Source organism: Aspergillus caelatus, assembly GCF_009193585.1.
Source record: "Aspergillus caelatus strain CBS 763.97 unplaced genomic scaffold BDV27scaffold_177, whole genome shotgun sequence".
Lineage (NCBI taxonomy): Eukaryota > Fungi > Ascomycota > Eurotiomycetes > Eurotiales > Aspergillaceae > Aspergillus > Aspergillus caelatus.
Genome location: NW_022475440.1, coordinates 22,572 through 38,579, shown reverse-complemented (window position 1 = coordinate 38,579; position 16,008 = coordinate 22,572). Strand labels below are relative to the sequence as shown.

The following is a 16,008-nucleotide window of genomic DNA, read 5'->3' as shown; positions in this document are numbered from 1 at the left end:
ACTAGCGAATATCTAGTCCGAAGTTCTGTTGTATGTCTCACTTAGCTATTCAGTAAGGTAAGTGAACTGAGAGTGCTATGAATGTCTGCCCCATATTACGCCATGTTTTCTGCCAATAACAGTCTGATGTCAAGGGTCCATACTTGGCAAATCCAAAACAGGCTAGGAGCATCAAACAATGTCTCATTCAGATAATATTGGACCTAATTGACGAGCAGACAATCGCACGCTTCGCCGAAAGCCACCGTTAATTGTATCTTATTATATCCAGTGTCTCACTACATGCAGATAACAGAACCTCCCGAAATGACATGACTGTAGATAGATCATGTCCATCTTGATCATATTTGCCATATTTTTAGATTCACGGCGCTATGGTCTTACCGCGTCCAAATAGTTTTCCTTACATGGATGGAACAGACCTACGGCATCATATCAATAAGCCCTGCTTAAAGTATGAAAGATCGATAGTATAGAGGCTACTGCAGATTTCCTGAAGTAACTCTTGAACGAAATATAAAACCACCGAGTCCTTTCTTTTAAAGATGTATAAATACTACCACTGTATTTCGATTAACCAGATACAGCTTCGGTTAATGTAAAGAACCGGAATTTTGTCTCGTCAATATCTAAATAGTAGCTAAGTTCATAGGTAATACAAACACATTAAACCGGCAAATTTTTAGAACGTATGGTGTCCGATAATTTAAATAAAGGATTTGGGTTTGAACTCAAGTAGCCCACCTGGGGTGTATCATCATGTAGATTTATAATGGATAAGTCGCTTGGGTTAAAACTTATTAAAACATCTAAGCGCTACCATTTCAGGGCTTCATTGTTTCTAAACAACGACTCTACTGGGAGGGCTACTTTATCTGTTTCTTCTCGGATCTTCTTGTTCCCACAAGAGATTTACGAAGACGCTTCTCCACACCCAGCTCTGCTGATTAACATACTTTACTTTCTTTCCGTCCTCTCCCCTTTCTTCTAAACCCACCCAACGTCCTAGAGGTGCAGAAAAATTCATCTTGGACTTATACATCCACCAATCTACTCGCCATAAAGAGGTAAAGTGGCTTGATTCATTAAAATATACAGTTGGTTACTATCAACACAACAACAGATTACTATCACCGAATCTAGAACACAGACCATCTCCTACACACAGCAGAGTTCTCCCACCCTCGATGAGACCGATATGCAGATATGCCAGAGAAACAGCCTGAAGCTATATTAAAACGGTATGTTCCTCTTGAAGAAAAAGACGGATTGGAGCACCCGGAGCTCTCATTCCATCATCATGCAAAAGACCCAATGAAGCCTGTGTGTCATCTATCCTGCTTCGGCATGCTTCTGCTCCACATAATGGCATCTGTGGCAAAAAGGAACGGTTCATTGAATACCTAGAAGCGATTTGGTTCATAACATCAGAGGATGACAAGATGTTAACTTGACTTACATATGCAGGAAGCTGGTAATCATAGGAGATGGTACATGCGGGAAGACTAGTCTTCTAAATGCATTTAGTCTTGGCTATTTTCCAGCTGTATGTTTTATTTTGTTCCTTTGATTGTGTATGATAGATCTGACTACTGACCTATTAAACTCTACCAGCATTATGTTAGTGGTTTCCCCCGTGTTTCTTTTTGATGAACAGGCTCTGAAATGGTCTACTAGTAGGCGCCTACAGTTTTCGAAAATTATGTGACAACATGCATAGTCAGTGGTAAATATATTGAATTGGGGCTCTGGGACACGGCTGGTCAAGAAGATTATGAACGACTACGACCTTTAGCGTACTTAAACACCCATGTTATCTTGATTGGATTTGCTGTGGACGCCCCTGATTCATTGAAGAATGCCGAGCAGAAGGTCTGTTTCTCTGACCAGTGCAATAGAGACCTATGGCTTTTCTCTTCATGAGCATGCCTCCATATAGATCTTAAGTTAGCCTGGCTGACTGATGATGATTAACAGTGGGCGCAGGAAGCCAAAGAGCAATGTCCTGGAGTACCCATCATACTGATTGGACTGAAGAAAGATCTTCGTGAAAATCACTCCACGGTCCAAGACATGGTGAAACGATCGCTGAATTTCGTCACGCCCGAACAAGGGGCTGAGAGTTGCAAACAAGTAGGAGCAATAAAGTATCTTGAGTGCTCCTCTTTGACAGGGGAAGGGGTGGATGATGTTTTTGAGGTAGCCACGCGTGCTGCCAAAATCATGTTTAAGAAGCACAAAAGGGGGTGCTGTGCTATACTATAACAATTATGGTTCAGGTTATGGCTAAGGCTCGTGACAGACATATAGGAACTAACATCTTGTATATATCTACATTTCCCCCTTCTTCCACTCTTCTCAATGAACGAAGGGATCAAGAATCAAGCACAGGTGCTTTTTAGTATTCATCTAGTAAAACAAGCCCTGAGAATACGAGTATTAAGAATGAATTGCCGCATGAATCACAACCGAACATACCCTTCTATACAGTCAAATTACAGATAAAACATGACAGGCTGTAAAATAAAAGTAGACCCTTTGGCTAATACGAGCCGTTGTCGGCTGGTGTGGATATTTCTGTTAGGATTATTGAGTGGACTTTCTTGGTTCTCCCTCCAACAAACTATCGTATTATAGGTCAACAGAAACACCAGAATGCAGCATGTTGCCAGGCTTCACATCATATCGCGAGACACAATAGGAGCGTCTAAAACAATAAATATTAGTCTCTTACATTAGCGAATACTAGTCTGTAGATCTGGCGATCTCCTATTTGGAGGCCGGAAGGTTCTCAATAGGAGGTCTTGGAATCAGGATCACCGCTTTGCTTTGGCATCGATATTGCTATGTCTGACCATTTCGATGGTACAACACTCATCTCATGTATGTACCGCACAGTGGGAAATGCCTTGGGAAGTATTGTAAGTGAATTAATACGACGTTATCGAAGAATATTCCAGCTTTTTGTTACCATGGGGAGGTATCTGTGGTCTGATCCATCGGTGAACCCTGTAATCGGCTGCTGTTGAGAGAAAAGCTAAAGTCCAAAGGCGCCTGTATGGGGTCAGGATATATTCCCGGTTCCCGGCCTGACCGGACCGGCTCCGGTTTGCCGAGTCGGTCGAGCTGACCCACTCTTTGCAGCGTTGGAAAGTAATGCTCCCTGGCTACTCTAAGGGTATTGAGGTCGTACTAAGGCTCAAGGATGGGCTCCAATCGGAAATGAATCGGCCAGTCCTTGGCGAGTTGGACTTCTAGGTTGTAATTTGGTGGTATTTAATCAATAGGAAGTACAGGTAAGTAATATCTTTGTTTTCGGCTATCGTCTGCTTGGCTTGCGTCATTGCTGATGTTGGGACTTACAGTAGGCTGCTTGGAGTCTAAGGAGGCCCTGCGCCTGCAGCGTGTAAAACATTTATAACTAGGTTTTACGAAAATGTTCTAGCAAGTCCCTTGTCTAATACCTGATTATGTTAACATCCAGAATTTTCCGTTCGGTAGCTCTGTAAAATATTAGACAGCCTTCAACGGCAACCGCATCCTAACTGTAGCCCCTATCTCAAAAAGGCAAAAGGACTAAAAAAGGAGAGAAAGAGGGGCAAAAGCGAAAAGGTGGACAACGTGGAGATACTGCGTCTTGTGGCAGTACCTAGCCCTGTGATATATACCCAAGATGGATATTTCAAAAGCACTAAGGCCAACTTAAAGTATGTGACGATCCACTGTCAAGGGCTTAGCTCTGGATTTAGAGAATAAGTAATAGAATGGTTGAGATTTAGTTCAGCAATAGCTAGCATATTCTAGTGTCCGTTATGCTCTAGGAGCTGCAGAACTCCTTACTCATAGCCTTAGCGATGTTTTATTGCGAATTTAAGACCCTGGACAACTGAAGAGAATCTACTACACCGTGTACATTAAAGTTTAGTATCGATTCACACCTACCAGAACGAAAAAGCCTCCACTGACCGCGGTCACACAAAGACGCACCGAATTGAGCATGGGAACTGTTAACTAGAGTATCGCCACCAAACCATTTAAATTTTCTAGTGTGTCCACACCACCGTGTTAGCTCCATAGGTCGGAACTTTCTATGGAGCTTTCCTTCTCGACTTTATCAAGAGCTTCTGTTCTTGCGAGTTCTTAATCGCCTTGGAGTCACTGCAAGGGCTGAAAAACTGAGCGAGATCGGTCAAATCACATATATTTATCATGTATTCCAGGCAAAAGCAGTGGGAACGAGTGTTCCTCGGTATTGGATCGGGGCAAGCTATTCTTGTTATTGCACTTGGAGTGTGAGTTAAAAATATTTCCAAATCTTCCAACCACTTTGATAAAATACTAATATCAGTGAGGCAGATTTGTTCTGGTGGAATGGGTGTCCTGGTTCGGGCGTCAATCCATCCACTTACCGGTGTCCTACAGTACTCCAACCCAACTGACGATCTTTATATTTTGTTTTGTGTACGAAGTGATACTCTCATTAGTTGCCCTTGACCAGAAGCATGATATCCTCATGATCGCATTATGTGTGTGCAATACCTGCAATTTTGTGTTCTCTGTACTGGGATATAGGGATGTGTGCTACACTATTATGAAACTTTCCAAGCAAAGTGACCTCGTCGAGGCCGGTCAGGACATCTGGCCCAGGGTAAGGCCTCCACTGATAGCAATATCAGTAGTTGTGGGAGTCAGCACGTGTTTGATGTGGATATCGGCATTCCAGTTGCATCGCGACTTTGCATGGTCTATATACAGACGTGTAAATGGTGATGCTGCGATGAAAACGCGTTATCTCAACTACCAGGTAGTGTACTTAAGGTCTTGCTCGTTCTGGTGAACTTCAATTAACGCAAATTAACAGATATATATGGTCTTTATTGCGCTTGATTTCCAAGTCTTTGTTGCCTTCGTACTTCAATATAATATAGTCGTCGTGCACTATAGCGAACCTGAATTTGGTCTGACGATGGCCATGCTTCCAGCTAGCCTACTGATATTGCTTCTCGCGGTATATTCCGCTCGTTCTGAGTCCAGGATCCTCACAGGGATATCTATTGTGCGTGAAATCGAACGTCCCGACATCACAATCTCCTTTTCAACTTGGGGACACAGACCTGCTAACCAATTTCCCGAGGGCGGATACAGATAGGTTACATTGCAGGGCTTACCTATGTCCTTGTGCAGCTGATAGTACTTTGCACCGACGACTACCGTTCGAAGACAGACGGAAACGTCGAAATGCTCCTTTGCGGATTCATCGCCATGATATTGATATCCGCAAGCCTGATTTTGGCGGTTAAGTGTATGGTGAATTTTGATCGGGGATTGAAATCTGTGTTTCTGCATGACCAGATTTCTTGCGATTTTCATATGGTACCAAGTCCGAGCCCATAGATGTTACCATGCTTCTACTTTCTGCAATTAAATATTGAACTTTCTGTATCTATTTACTAATCAAGTACCCGAACCTGGAGATTTGACTGAGGGTTCGTCGTAGATGGAAGTGTTTGTATCCAGAAGGCAGGAAAGGGATGTGGAATATCGGATTTTTAAAGTAGCATAAGTAATAACCTGCGGCTGTAGTAAGAAACCAAGAAACGAAAACGGATTGATGGACATAATGAATAAACTATCAACCTAACTGGTCTACTTTGTAAGGATGCTTACGAATTCCAGCCACGATCAGGCCGTCCGATACATTATGCTGGGCGAGATAAAGGCTTAATTATTCGTTTATCAGGAGAGATCTTTTTCAATCCTAGGTTCAACTACAGAACAAGATTCCTATCTCTTTATCACACCGTACACCCTACATTATTATTCATGGGTCGGGGAATGGAAAATAGAAAGCTCAACAACGTCCTAAACTGGCTAACGAGGCAGCCAAAAATTGTCTTAACTGGGCTCTACGCTATATAAATTATACCGAGACCGATTGGGCTAAGGTTATATGGTCAGATGAGTCCAAACATGATGACTACTGTGCACCCCTCCTATCTTAATGTCTTGAAAGAGATATTACCTACTCTCTATAATCCTGATCTTATATTTATGCAAGATAATGTACGCATCTATACAGCCAAAAGTGTCAAGAATTGGTTACGAGACAATTCTATAAGTTCTATGGAATGGCCACCCTTCTCGCCGGACCTCAACCCTATTGAACATATGTGGTTTCCTCTTAACAAAAGTATTTATAATGCAAGGCTTGATATTGAAAAGTTGCCAATGATCTGATGAGAAGAAGGAAGATTTTCTATGGGAAGTGTTAGAACAGTCCTGGAGCTCGACTCGCCAGGATATCTTAGAAAATATAATAGGTACTATGGGCAGACGTGTTGAGGCAGTGGTTCAGGCTAAGGGTTGGTATACTAAATACTAGGGCCTAGTTCTGCCTGTCTTTTTATATAATTATGCTTTTCGATTATTAGAATATCACATATCTCACTATTACGCCCTCACTTTCAAAAATGCTGAAGATATATATATTTTCATATGGTAGCCGTCTCTTAGGTCAGCAGACCCACCACGCACTTCGGCGTGTTGGTCTGCCTCACCTCAACGCAAAATTTGAAGCTATTCAGAGATTTTATCTACCACTACCATACCTGATTCTTATTCTGATATAGAGATACGAACCTCTCAGGCCTGTACAGCCTCTCAGGGCCAATAAAAAAACCAAATATCTCTACATTAACATATCAATTTACGTTCCTTATCATCGGCTCAGAGCACATATTCATGGCCGAGCTACTCAAAATACATATCTTATCTCAACCACGACCCTTAATAACTGACAGAAAAAGGCACTAATCTGTTAGATCTATCAGTTAGATAATCTATATTATTCTCCTACAGCCGGAATAATTAAGTAGAGTACCAACCAAATACTGCAGTAGAATATAACTGACAGAATATCTTATACAGTATCTCGGGCGAGACCTCGATTCCTGCCTATGTCGACCTTCCATACTCTGCTCGTACGCTTGTGGTGACGCGGATGCCCCGCTTCGGATGTATCCCCGGATATGGCTGTGTCGCCGGGACGGGGTTGGGTTGGTGCACGGCGCACAAAAGAGCGAGCCAGAGCTGAATGACCAGAGAATGCTAGGAAATGTGCGCTCCCAGCTCGTACAGGGCCACGGCTGCGCTGTAGCTGCTCTGTAATGCCGGCATATTTGTTCCCCCTTCACCGCAGCTGTGCGATGTGCCTAGATCGGCGTGTTGGTGATTCTATGGTGGAATGTATTTGCCGAAGCAGACTTTGCAAAGGGCGAATCTAGCCGATTCTGTCGGAGCGCGACGCATTTTCTTGATAGTCGCACCCGGGTTGCATATGGACAAGCTTCCACTAAGCATAAGGAGTAGCAGGCGGCTTACTTTGGTACAGTAACGGACCCTATCATTTAATGCTAATATATGTAATTGAAGCAGTCTGTATATCGATTGATCACGAGTAAAAGAATACGACCTAGACAATGAACAGCTTTGGGCCCAAAAAAAAATAATAACAATCAATATCGTTGCACTTTCCACATTCAATGCATTGGCCGCAACCATAACCTAGGTAGTTACCACCTGTTAGATTAATGCTTCGGGCTATCCATGTACTTCAAGCGTCATCCGGAGAATCAGTAAGCGCGTTTAGGTTGTGCCACTTCCTGAATGTATTATGTGGATCGTACTTTTTCTTCAATTCCCGGAGACGCGGAAGATTCTCTCCAAATATTTGTTTGATAGGCACGTTATGGCCTATGAATTGTCAACCGATTTCCCCTTTTCGACATGCATTAAGGACCAACGACAGTGAATGAAACAGTCGAGTGCTCGGGCCAACATACCAGCATAATTCGCATATAACCCGGTTCCATGTTTCGACATGTTATAGTTCAGTTGCCTTGCAATGCCCCCGCGTGTTGCGATCCGTTCCATCAGATTATTTTGTCGTGAGCGAATTTTGTGGTCAAGATATGCTTCACTCCATTCAAAGAGGGTGCTGACGTTGTAATAAGGACCGCGACTGGCAAATGCTGTGGCATCATTAGGAACTTTAGCGAGCTGTATATTTGGCAAGATCTCAAAAAGCAGACGGCTTTCCCTTGTCTGCGGGTATTCCGTCAACACATTATTGAATTCGTCGTATATCGACAGCACAAAATCGAGATCTAGAGGGAGAGTGATATTTGAACCTCTGAGGCTCTTCCGAGGGCCCACCCTCATATCGGCAGGATAACTGATATCAACCCTTGAAAGGCTTCCCCGGCGAGCTAGTACATCCACTGGGTTTAGTATGCCGTTGAGACTATCGTAAGGAAGCATCTGCGTTCCATCCATCACCGATTCCAGCGACAGAATTGGAGAAAAGAACTGGTATGCGGCTGCCTCGGGCCCATTAAAGAACACAACCACCAAGATGGAGCTCTGCGCCATAGATGGCAGCATAGTGAGCCCAAAATAGAAGCCCTGCTTACCGTCGGTGATAGTCTCGAACTGATTGGCGAAACTGACAATGGCAGGTAATTTGTCCACAGTGAATAGCAGAGTTCCCGCAAAGACATGATGATCCTGTTTGTGGGCTCGGAAGCCCAACTCAACAGCTACCCCAAAGCTCTGACCGGCACCGCGAATGGCCCAGAATAGGTCGGGGTATTGCTCTTCCGATGCCATCACTATGCTGCCGTCGGCTAAGATCATCCTTGCCCAGAGCATGTTATCAATGGCGAGGCCATACTGGCCGGTCAACCACCCATAGCCTCCCCCTAACGTTGCTCCAGCAGCTCCAATCTGGTTAAGTGTGCTTCCAACCACTGCCAGCCCATACTGCGCGGCTGCAATATCTACATCTTCCCACAACGCCCCACCTTCGACTGTGAGAATCCGGGAGTATGGATTTACGTGGACGTCTCGAAGCCTGGATAGGTCTAACACGATACCACCGTGAGTCGTTGATGCGCCGCTAGTGGAGTAACCTCCTCCTCTGACTGTGAAGGGTATCTCATTGCATGTGGCAAAACGGACGACTGTAGCTGCTTCATCGATCGATGTAACCCGGACCATCGCGCCCTGCAAAGGGTCAATATCCACTGCCAAAAATGTCTTCTCAATAACAATTTACCACAACAGTATCACATGTTTCACTCCATTGTTGTACGCACTCATCATAGCCGTCGCATCCCCATGTTAAGATTTCGGCGTCCGTACCATCTAACTGTCTCCTCAATGTAGAGATAATAAAGAAGGGTAAGAAGGGCATTCCTCATTGTTAGGGTGCTTAATTCCGTTGATACCAAAGCAGAAAATGTCTTACAGGTCCAGAGGAGTGGAAATAATAGTAGTGGATATTTGAAGCAAATGTCAAGGCCTCCAGGTGGGGCCACTGTTAAACTTACTATGGGAATCACACCCAAAGATTTAAAAATCCGATACCATGAAACGCAAATTGGAAAAGACTGAAGGTCGTATGATGAACGAGAAGACCATTAGATTTCAAACTTTATTTATCATGAAATGGTCGGATGACGGAGTCTAGCTGAGTTCATTTCAAAGCGTCCGATCAATGGAATTGCCACTCCTTGTTTCCCGTCTCTCGGTACCGGCGCAAACTCACCCTTTCCACCCTCCCAAGGATGTGGAGTTTATAAAGCCTTCGTTTGGAGCAAACTTTTAAAGCTTAAATTATGTGACACTTTCAGTATTCGGTCTCGGCCGGAGCTTCGAAAGCTCCGTCTGGAGATCTCTCAGCCGTACCGCACGCTCGGCAGGGTATCATGATCCTAGCCTTTTTGGATGCATGTGCCATGTCTTGATCTCCCGGGGACGGGGGGGTTGCTCTCTTTTAAAAGGGGATGAATAACTGTTAGAATATTTCAAACGCCGGTTGGCTATACCGCGCATCCATACCGTTAATTACAATTAAAAAAAAAGAAAGAAAGAGAGAAAGAAAGAAAGAAGAAGAAGAGGCCAGGAGAAGTAAATTGTAATCACAGACATTATTACAATAACAACCCACCAGGTATTGTCCTTTCAGCGATATCTCTAGGTTAAGATAAGGCGAAACAGCTGGACATTTTAGGTATTCCCGAGTAAATACTCTGAACCGAAGACATAGATATTGTGTAACTTATCCCTATAGTTTTCAAGGGGGGAGAAAGGAAGAGGTAGAGTATCTTCCTTACACCACCTTATCCAGTAATATTTAATATTAGCTATCTTACAGTGATTCTCTCGAGAATCTTAGCCTAGAATAGCTACCATAGCTAGTAGTGGAAGCAGTTTATTACTATAGATTAAATTTATATATATATATATCTCAGTTACTCTAGAATTAAAATCTACAATATAGAAACAAGTTATAAAATTTATATATATTAGCTATAACAAAGGCGACTTTCAATATAGAACTCTACTATAGATTCAACAATAACTTAATTAATTCTTTATAACTAAATGTAGTTATTACTATAGAGTTACCTTTAGTACTAGTAGACTAGTATTAACTCATTTATACTCTTCTAAGTGTTAAGTATATATACATAGTAAGTCTGGCCTGTTGGACTTGCACTATTTACAGATTAGCTATTATACTATTACTCAGATCTTCGTAGATTATTCTTACCATATCTCGATATCGAGTCTCAATGGATTCTAACACTCAGGTTTGACCCTCGCTACGCAAGCACAGCTAACTGGCCACAGAGCTCCTGTCCGAACACCCGGGAGTAACATTTGCATTCGGGAGTACGACAGCGACCCCACCTGCTCTCTGTCGATTCCTTGTCCAGCAAATGGAAGACATCCTGCTAACCGGTCACGTGGCCAGGATTGGCACAAATCTTTGAAGTGCTTAAACACCCACGACCGCGAGCCGAGTATAATAGAATCGGAAAGAGATTTGAGGCAAGCCAGACCGAAGGGCACATTATGTGTTCAGCGAGGAATTCGCAGCAAACGTATTCGGGAATGAGTCTCACAACTCCGACGGTTCTAAGCTGAATCGCCAGTACTGAGGATCAATTTTCTCCAGCACTATCATTCTATGATATAAACCTTTGTTGTTTACACACAAACAATATATACATAGAGGCATTATCCGACCTTATCCGACCTTATCCATCCTTTTGTTCCAGTAGCTAACATTCAAAGCAAACACAGCAATCACAAGGACACCATTCAATAAATGGTTTACCACTATCATCTCCACCGCCTCGCAGGCTTATATGCATTTGTTCCTGGGTGGGCTGGTCTCGTTAGCGAGTTGTCTTCTAGTAGAAGCTAGTAATATATGAGAGTTAATCGCTGGAGGAATACATACTGGCTTGGTCACCAACTCTTCCTGATTGGGGATGGCAGGACTAGAGGGTTGTTCCAGAGTAAGGGTGTTAGGGTTCCAGGTGGACTGGGGGTCATCTTCCTCTTTTGAGGAGTTGAACCAGGAGAAGTTAAACATAATTATGGAATTCGATGAAATGAGCGAGCCGGAAAGGTTAAGAATGAAAGAAAGAATGAATGAATGAAAGAAAGAAAGAAGGAAAGAAAGCAGGGAGATATATGTGATCTGAATCACGAAGGAACCCTATTCCCCTTAGCGTTCCTCTGCGGGCCCACTACGGGTTCAACCCTACAACCCAGTGGCTACCGCGTGTATATAGAGACCATAGCGACCCCCCGCCTATACGGAGGGTCGGCAACCCTCTACATTTCCTAACTATTACCTACTTGCAATCACAGATAAATGAAAGAATAAATATTTGCAGCTTGGCCAAGTGATATAGGAATTTGGTCTTCTATCTGGAGAATTATCGCCACAACTAGTAGGGTTTCAATCTCTTCTAGATCTTTTGTTGTCTTCATTGTGGTAGGTTGGCCGTCCCACTCTGATGAATCCACATCACCCCCTTACTATGCTAAGGAAGTGGATGGTCCATGATTGCCCTCCAGCTCACACCACTCACCGTTACAGTATTGATATGTGACCAGTATAGTTGTGACAATATCGCGTTAGACCAGAGTCCAGATTTACACTATTAAATACTATTTATTATTAAGGGTTAGTATTCATTCATTAATTTGAGAAATACAAGATAAAATCAGAAAAGTAAAATAGTTTAGTAGATATATATATCTGACTTGGAATCAAAAGATGAATGTATACACCAAAGACAATCAAAAGACAGTCAGGCCATCAGGTGACCTCAAGGACCGACATTTCAATCATCACAATAACAATAGTACAGTGTAACAGTGACTGTACTGTAGATAAAAAAAGAAATGAGTGAGCGGAATAAAATTCGGTACTATAGCAGTGCTCTCTTATCAGCGGCTTCCTCAAAGGGACAAGCTAAATATGAACAATAACACAACTACCACTGCGATAATTTGAAAAAAATAAAAGTCAAGAACAAGCCGGAGACAATGATGTGCCCAAACTTAGTTTCACCAAGATTCTAGAGAATGACCTGGTACTCCGGACCGAGCTCTGACCTCTTCGTCCCATTAAGCGGGATTGAGACAGTAACAACTTTGGAAAACGGCTTCCCACCTGCCTCGTAGAGTGGAGTTATAACTTCGCAAAGCTCTTGGGGTCTATTTGCCTTGGCAGGACATTGATCACGAACGTCCAGGAACTGCTGGCATGTATTCTCATTCCACGGCCAGGTATCACAGACAGCGACCTCGCCAGCACAGTCGAGCATCGGGAACCACTGGCAAAGTCCAGTAGCTTTGACATGGAAGGTCCAGGTCTCAAAGCGGCATTCATGGTGAGGTTGGCATGTCATCTCGTAGGAAACCTCTCTGGTCTCCTTCTTCTCATTGGTGTTACTGTCGGAATATTGTGCCGAGATCTCGCCGCCGACAGATCCTTTGCCTTCTTTGCCAACAGTTCCAGAAAGCTTTGCACCAATAGTCCATCCTTTAGTGCTGGATTGTGTGATCCATGTTGAGTTTCTCAGAACTAGTTTGTTGGCGACGGGATCAGCGTTGATCATACTCTCCTCGAGAGAGACTTCATAGGTGACACTAATTGTATCTGCCGATTCTAGGTAGGTGCGCCGGTATTTTCCAATGTTGTTGCAACCACCCCATTGCTCGATGCAGGTTGGCTCCCAGTATTTTTCCGCCTGATTGTATGGCTTGTTTTTGGAGTCTAATTTTATGTTGCTTTCGAGTTGGGATATGATTTGGTCAGCAGCGACTCGATCTACTCGATCTACTTCGACGCTATAAGCGCGCGCCGTGAAGAAGAGAGCGGAAACGAGAACTGCAGGAATCATGGTTGATAGATGTGTAGAAGTTACACTTGAAGGCTGACAGGGAGGAAAGAATTATAATGTGTCTTGAGACTAAGGTGTGAGAGTATAGTGAGTGACTGATGTAAACTGGAAGTAATAACGGCTTTATATATCCCATGATCCAATCCATAACCCATAATAGGGCCCCATTGGGGCCGCCATGAAAACTTAACTTTGTATAAAAATACAGGTCTTGGCAGTCATAGAAGTGTAATATCCTATTTAAACCTTTTCAACATGCATGGCACTGTATTAAACTCTACTCTCTCATATATAAGCTGCTTACTGGACATGTTTTATATATATGTGGAGGGAACCTGCATGTTATGAGGCTGTGTTAACGAAAGGATTTGTCTAGATTATAGATTTGTAACGCAAAGAATACAACTAGGAGGGAGCTTTCCTTGACCCTTTCAAATATAAGTGACCGTGCTTAGATTCTACATTTCAAGTGGCTAATGCATAGGAGGTGTCAAAGACCTACTCAACTCTGAAAGTTTCTGTGTGAAACGCATCTTCCAGGACCTATTTGTTATTTCTTCTACGAATGGCTCCCCGAACGCTTCTAGGGGTAATAAACCCGAATAGGATTAAGAAAACCGAAGTCCCTATTCGAGGGTTTTTATATATGGTTTGCACCACGCAGAGATTTCTCAGGCCAAAATTGGGGGCACGCTGCAAATTCCCGCCTCAACCGTTCGGTATACCATCGAACAAAAAGCGCTCCGAACCAGCGGGGATTTAGTATATAGATCAGGCAGGCCTAGGGTGCTTGGTAAACATTTTTCTATATATATTTCTATTTACTAGTAAATTACTAAGAAAGTGGAAGAATAATGGCGGTTTTAGAAACCAAGATCAGTTTGATGATTCGGGAGGGAAAGGCGGAATACACGGAAAGTTTTTGACGTAGAACTAAATGTAGGTTTGAACTTAGACTCAGGCTAGGTTAGTTCTAGGTCGACCCAAACCTAGTTCCTGGAGTACTCTAGTCTAATCTGCTCGCCTATTTTATAATGAAAAGTGAATCTAAAATACTATTAATCCATAATATTTAATATTTAAGAGCCTGAAACTAATACTAACTGTACAGTATCATGAAATTCTCAATAAGTTCACTCGATAACTGAAATAGCTGGAAAGAAATTAGGGTTTAATAAGCTTGTCATGCCTTGCTCGACTGCTTGGTGCTCACTCAGCTCGGCTTGCCAAGAGACTTGTCTTAGACATGGCAGAGCCAGGCTGAACCACTGAGCTAACAAGACCAAAATATCGAGATTCTTGTTCGATACGCCTAACCACCATCTATATATGATGTTACTGTAACACCAACCTCCCTTCTCATAGGCCATGTCCTCAGGCCCTAGGAGCGAGTTGCTAGTGGACCAAACCTAGTCTGACTATAGATGTTAGGCCCACCCAGGGAATATATAACTCATTGTAGTATTTCTATTACAATCGGTAGAATGTATATATATTATGTCATTAATACAAAGACTACATACAATACAGTCTTGGCGGACTTCTTGATCTAACTTGGGTTGGAAAGTGATCTGCAATTACATATCCAGGCCGAAAATAAATAACGCAAGATGCTAAGAATATGGTCATAGTCATCACCTGTTTTCAACTGATTTCAGAATGCTGTCTGAGCTATACCCTTTTTCTAGTCTAGTAACATTCTCTGAAACCGTTGAATGCCCGCTTGCCAATGATGGGAGAGGACATTAGCAACCTTGTACATATGGGTTCAGTACGTCTCTCTTCGTAACAATAATAAAAATGCGCTGCCTAATGGTTAGAACCAGAATCTAAAATAATTGAGCAGTGTATTTATGGTGGCTGGGGCATCCGTCATAGATTCACGAATACTTGACAGAACGGTCCAAGGTACTCACCCATTTATGGCGTACACGCCTGCTGTTACAGGCTTCAGAAAAAGGCAATGGAGAAGCTCACAGCTGCCCCTTGAATATAGTGCCCAGCCAGACTTGGAAAATAATGACAGGCAGACTTGCAGTATCAGTAAACCTATGCAGATTCACAAACTTGAGGAAATAGGAATATATAGATACGTACGCTTTTGGACTTCGGGAAAATTGATTCAAAAGCGTTCATTTCTTTCAACCTCAGCAGAAGCTCATGTAGATTTATTTCATGAGGAGCTGCTCAGCTATCCAGGTTTTGCTATTTACTAAGGGTGCGAGAGGATACTATACAGCAGGTGGGCGATGAGGACGCTGTGTTTTGTGACGAAGTTTGGCACTCCTTTTCATCAAAACTAACGCATCCTGAAGCTTTCCCAGATATTTCCAGGCAAAGGAAACCTGCCCATGCTTATCAGAGTGTCAAGATGCTCCGACACTAGCACCTAACACCTGCTTCTTGGTCTCTACTACGGACTGCCAACTCTTTCGTTTTCTTCATTCTACCACCCGTGGGAATAATCACGATTGGTGGCTCATCCGGTAATGGCGAGGTCTACTTAGTATAATTTTACTAGATCTGCAGAGGCAGGGCGATTGGTACGTAATAAAATCCGACCAAATAAATAATATAAAATATAGATTGATATGCATAAACCATGACAAGTGTATCCGGTATACGGTTACCCTGACTTTCTTGTGTATAATTTCTACAGCTGCATTGCTAAGTTCTAGATAGTGTACCCACTGCTAATTCTAGATCATCGCAACCGTTACTTTTTGTCTTTGTCTTT

The 16,008-nt window shown here is 43.0% G+C and overlaps 4 protein-coding genes across 4 annotated transcripts; 2 read left to right on the top strand and 2 right to left on the bottom strand.

The window, feature by feature from the left end:
* Positions 1 to 1,206: 1,206 nt before the first annotated feature.
* On the top strand, positions 1,207 to 2,265 carry BDV27DRAFT_166997 (Rho type ras-related small GTPase; the record flags this gene model as incomplete). Its single annotated transcript, XM_032074343.1, has 4 exons — positions 1,207 to 1,241; positions 1,468 to 1,546; positions 1,681 to 1,872; positions 1,978 to 2,265. The coding sequence occupies 4 exons, from the start codon at positions 1,207 to 1,209 to the stop codon at positions 2,263 to 2,265; spliced, it is 594 nt and encodes a 197-aa protein (XP_031924419.1).
* Positions 2,266 to 4,209: 1,944 nt separating this feature from the next.
* BDV27DRAFT_147903 (uncharacterized protein) lies at positions 4,210 to 5,394 on the top strand (the record flags this gene model as incomplete). Its single annotated transcript, XM_032070826.1, has 5 exons — positions 4,210 to 4,249; positions 4,353 to 4,576; positions 4,607 to 4,804; positions 4,862 to 5,056; positions 5,146 to 5,394. The coding sequence occupies 5 exons, from the start codon at positions 4,210 to 4,212 to the stop codon at positions 5,392 to 5,394; spliced, it is 906 nt and encodes a 301-aa protein (XP_031924418.1).
* A 2,017-nt stretch (positions 5,395 to 7,411) lies between these two features.
* Positions 7,412 to 9,361, bottom strand: BDV27DRAFT_29300 (uncharacterized protein). The gene is made up of 3 exons (XM_032076249.1): positions 9,116 to 9,361; positions 7,842 to 9,063; positions 7,412 to 7,752 (listed from the first exon to the last, which is right to left on the bottom strand). The coding sequence occupies exons 1-3, from the start codon at positions 9,251 to 9,253 to the stop codon at positions 7,613 to 7,615; spliced, it is 1,500 nt and encodes a 499-aa protein (XP_031924417.1). The 5' UTR covers positions 9,254 to 9,361; the 3' UTR covers positions 7,412 to 7,612.
* Positions 9,362 to 12,443: 3,082 nt separating this feature from the next.
* Positions 12,444 to 13,271, bottom strand: BDV27DRAFT_160801 (uncharacterized protein; the record flags this gene model as incomplete). Its single annotated transcript, XM_032073098.1, has 1 exon — positions 12,444 to 13,271. One exon carries the CDS (start codon positions 13,269 to 13,271, stop codon positions 12,444 to 12,446), a length of 828 nt encoding a protein of 275 aa, XP_031924416.1.
* Positions 13,272 to 16,008: the final 2,737 nt, after the last annotated feature.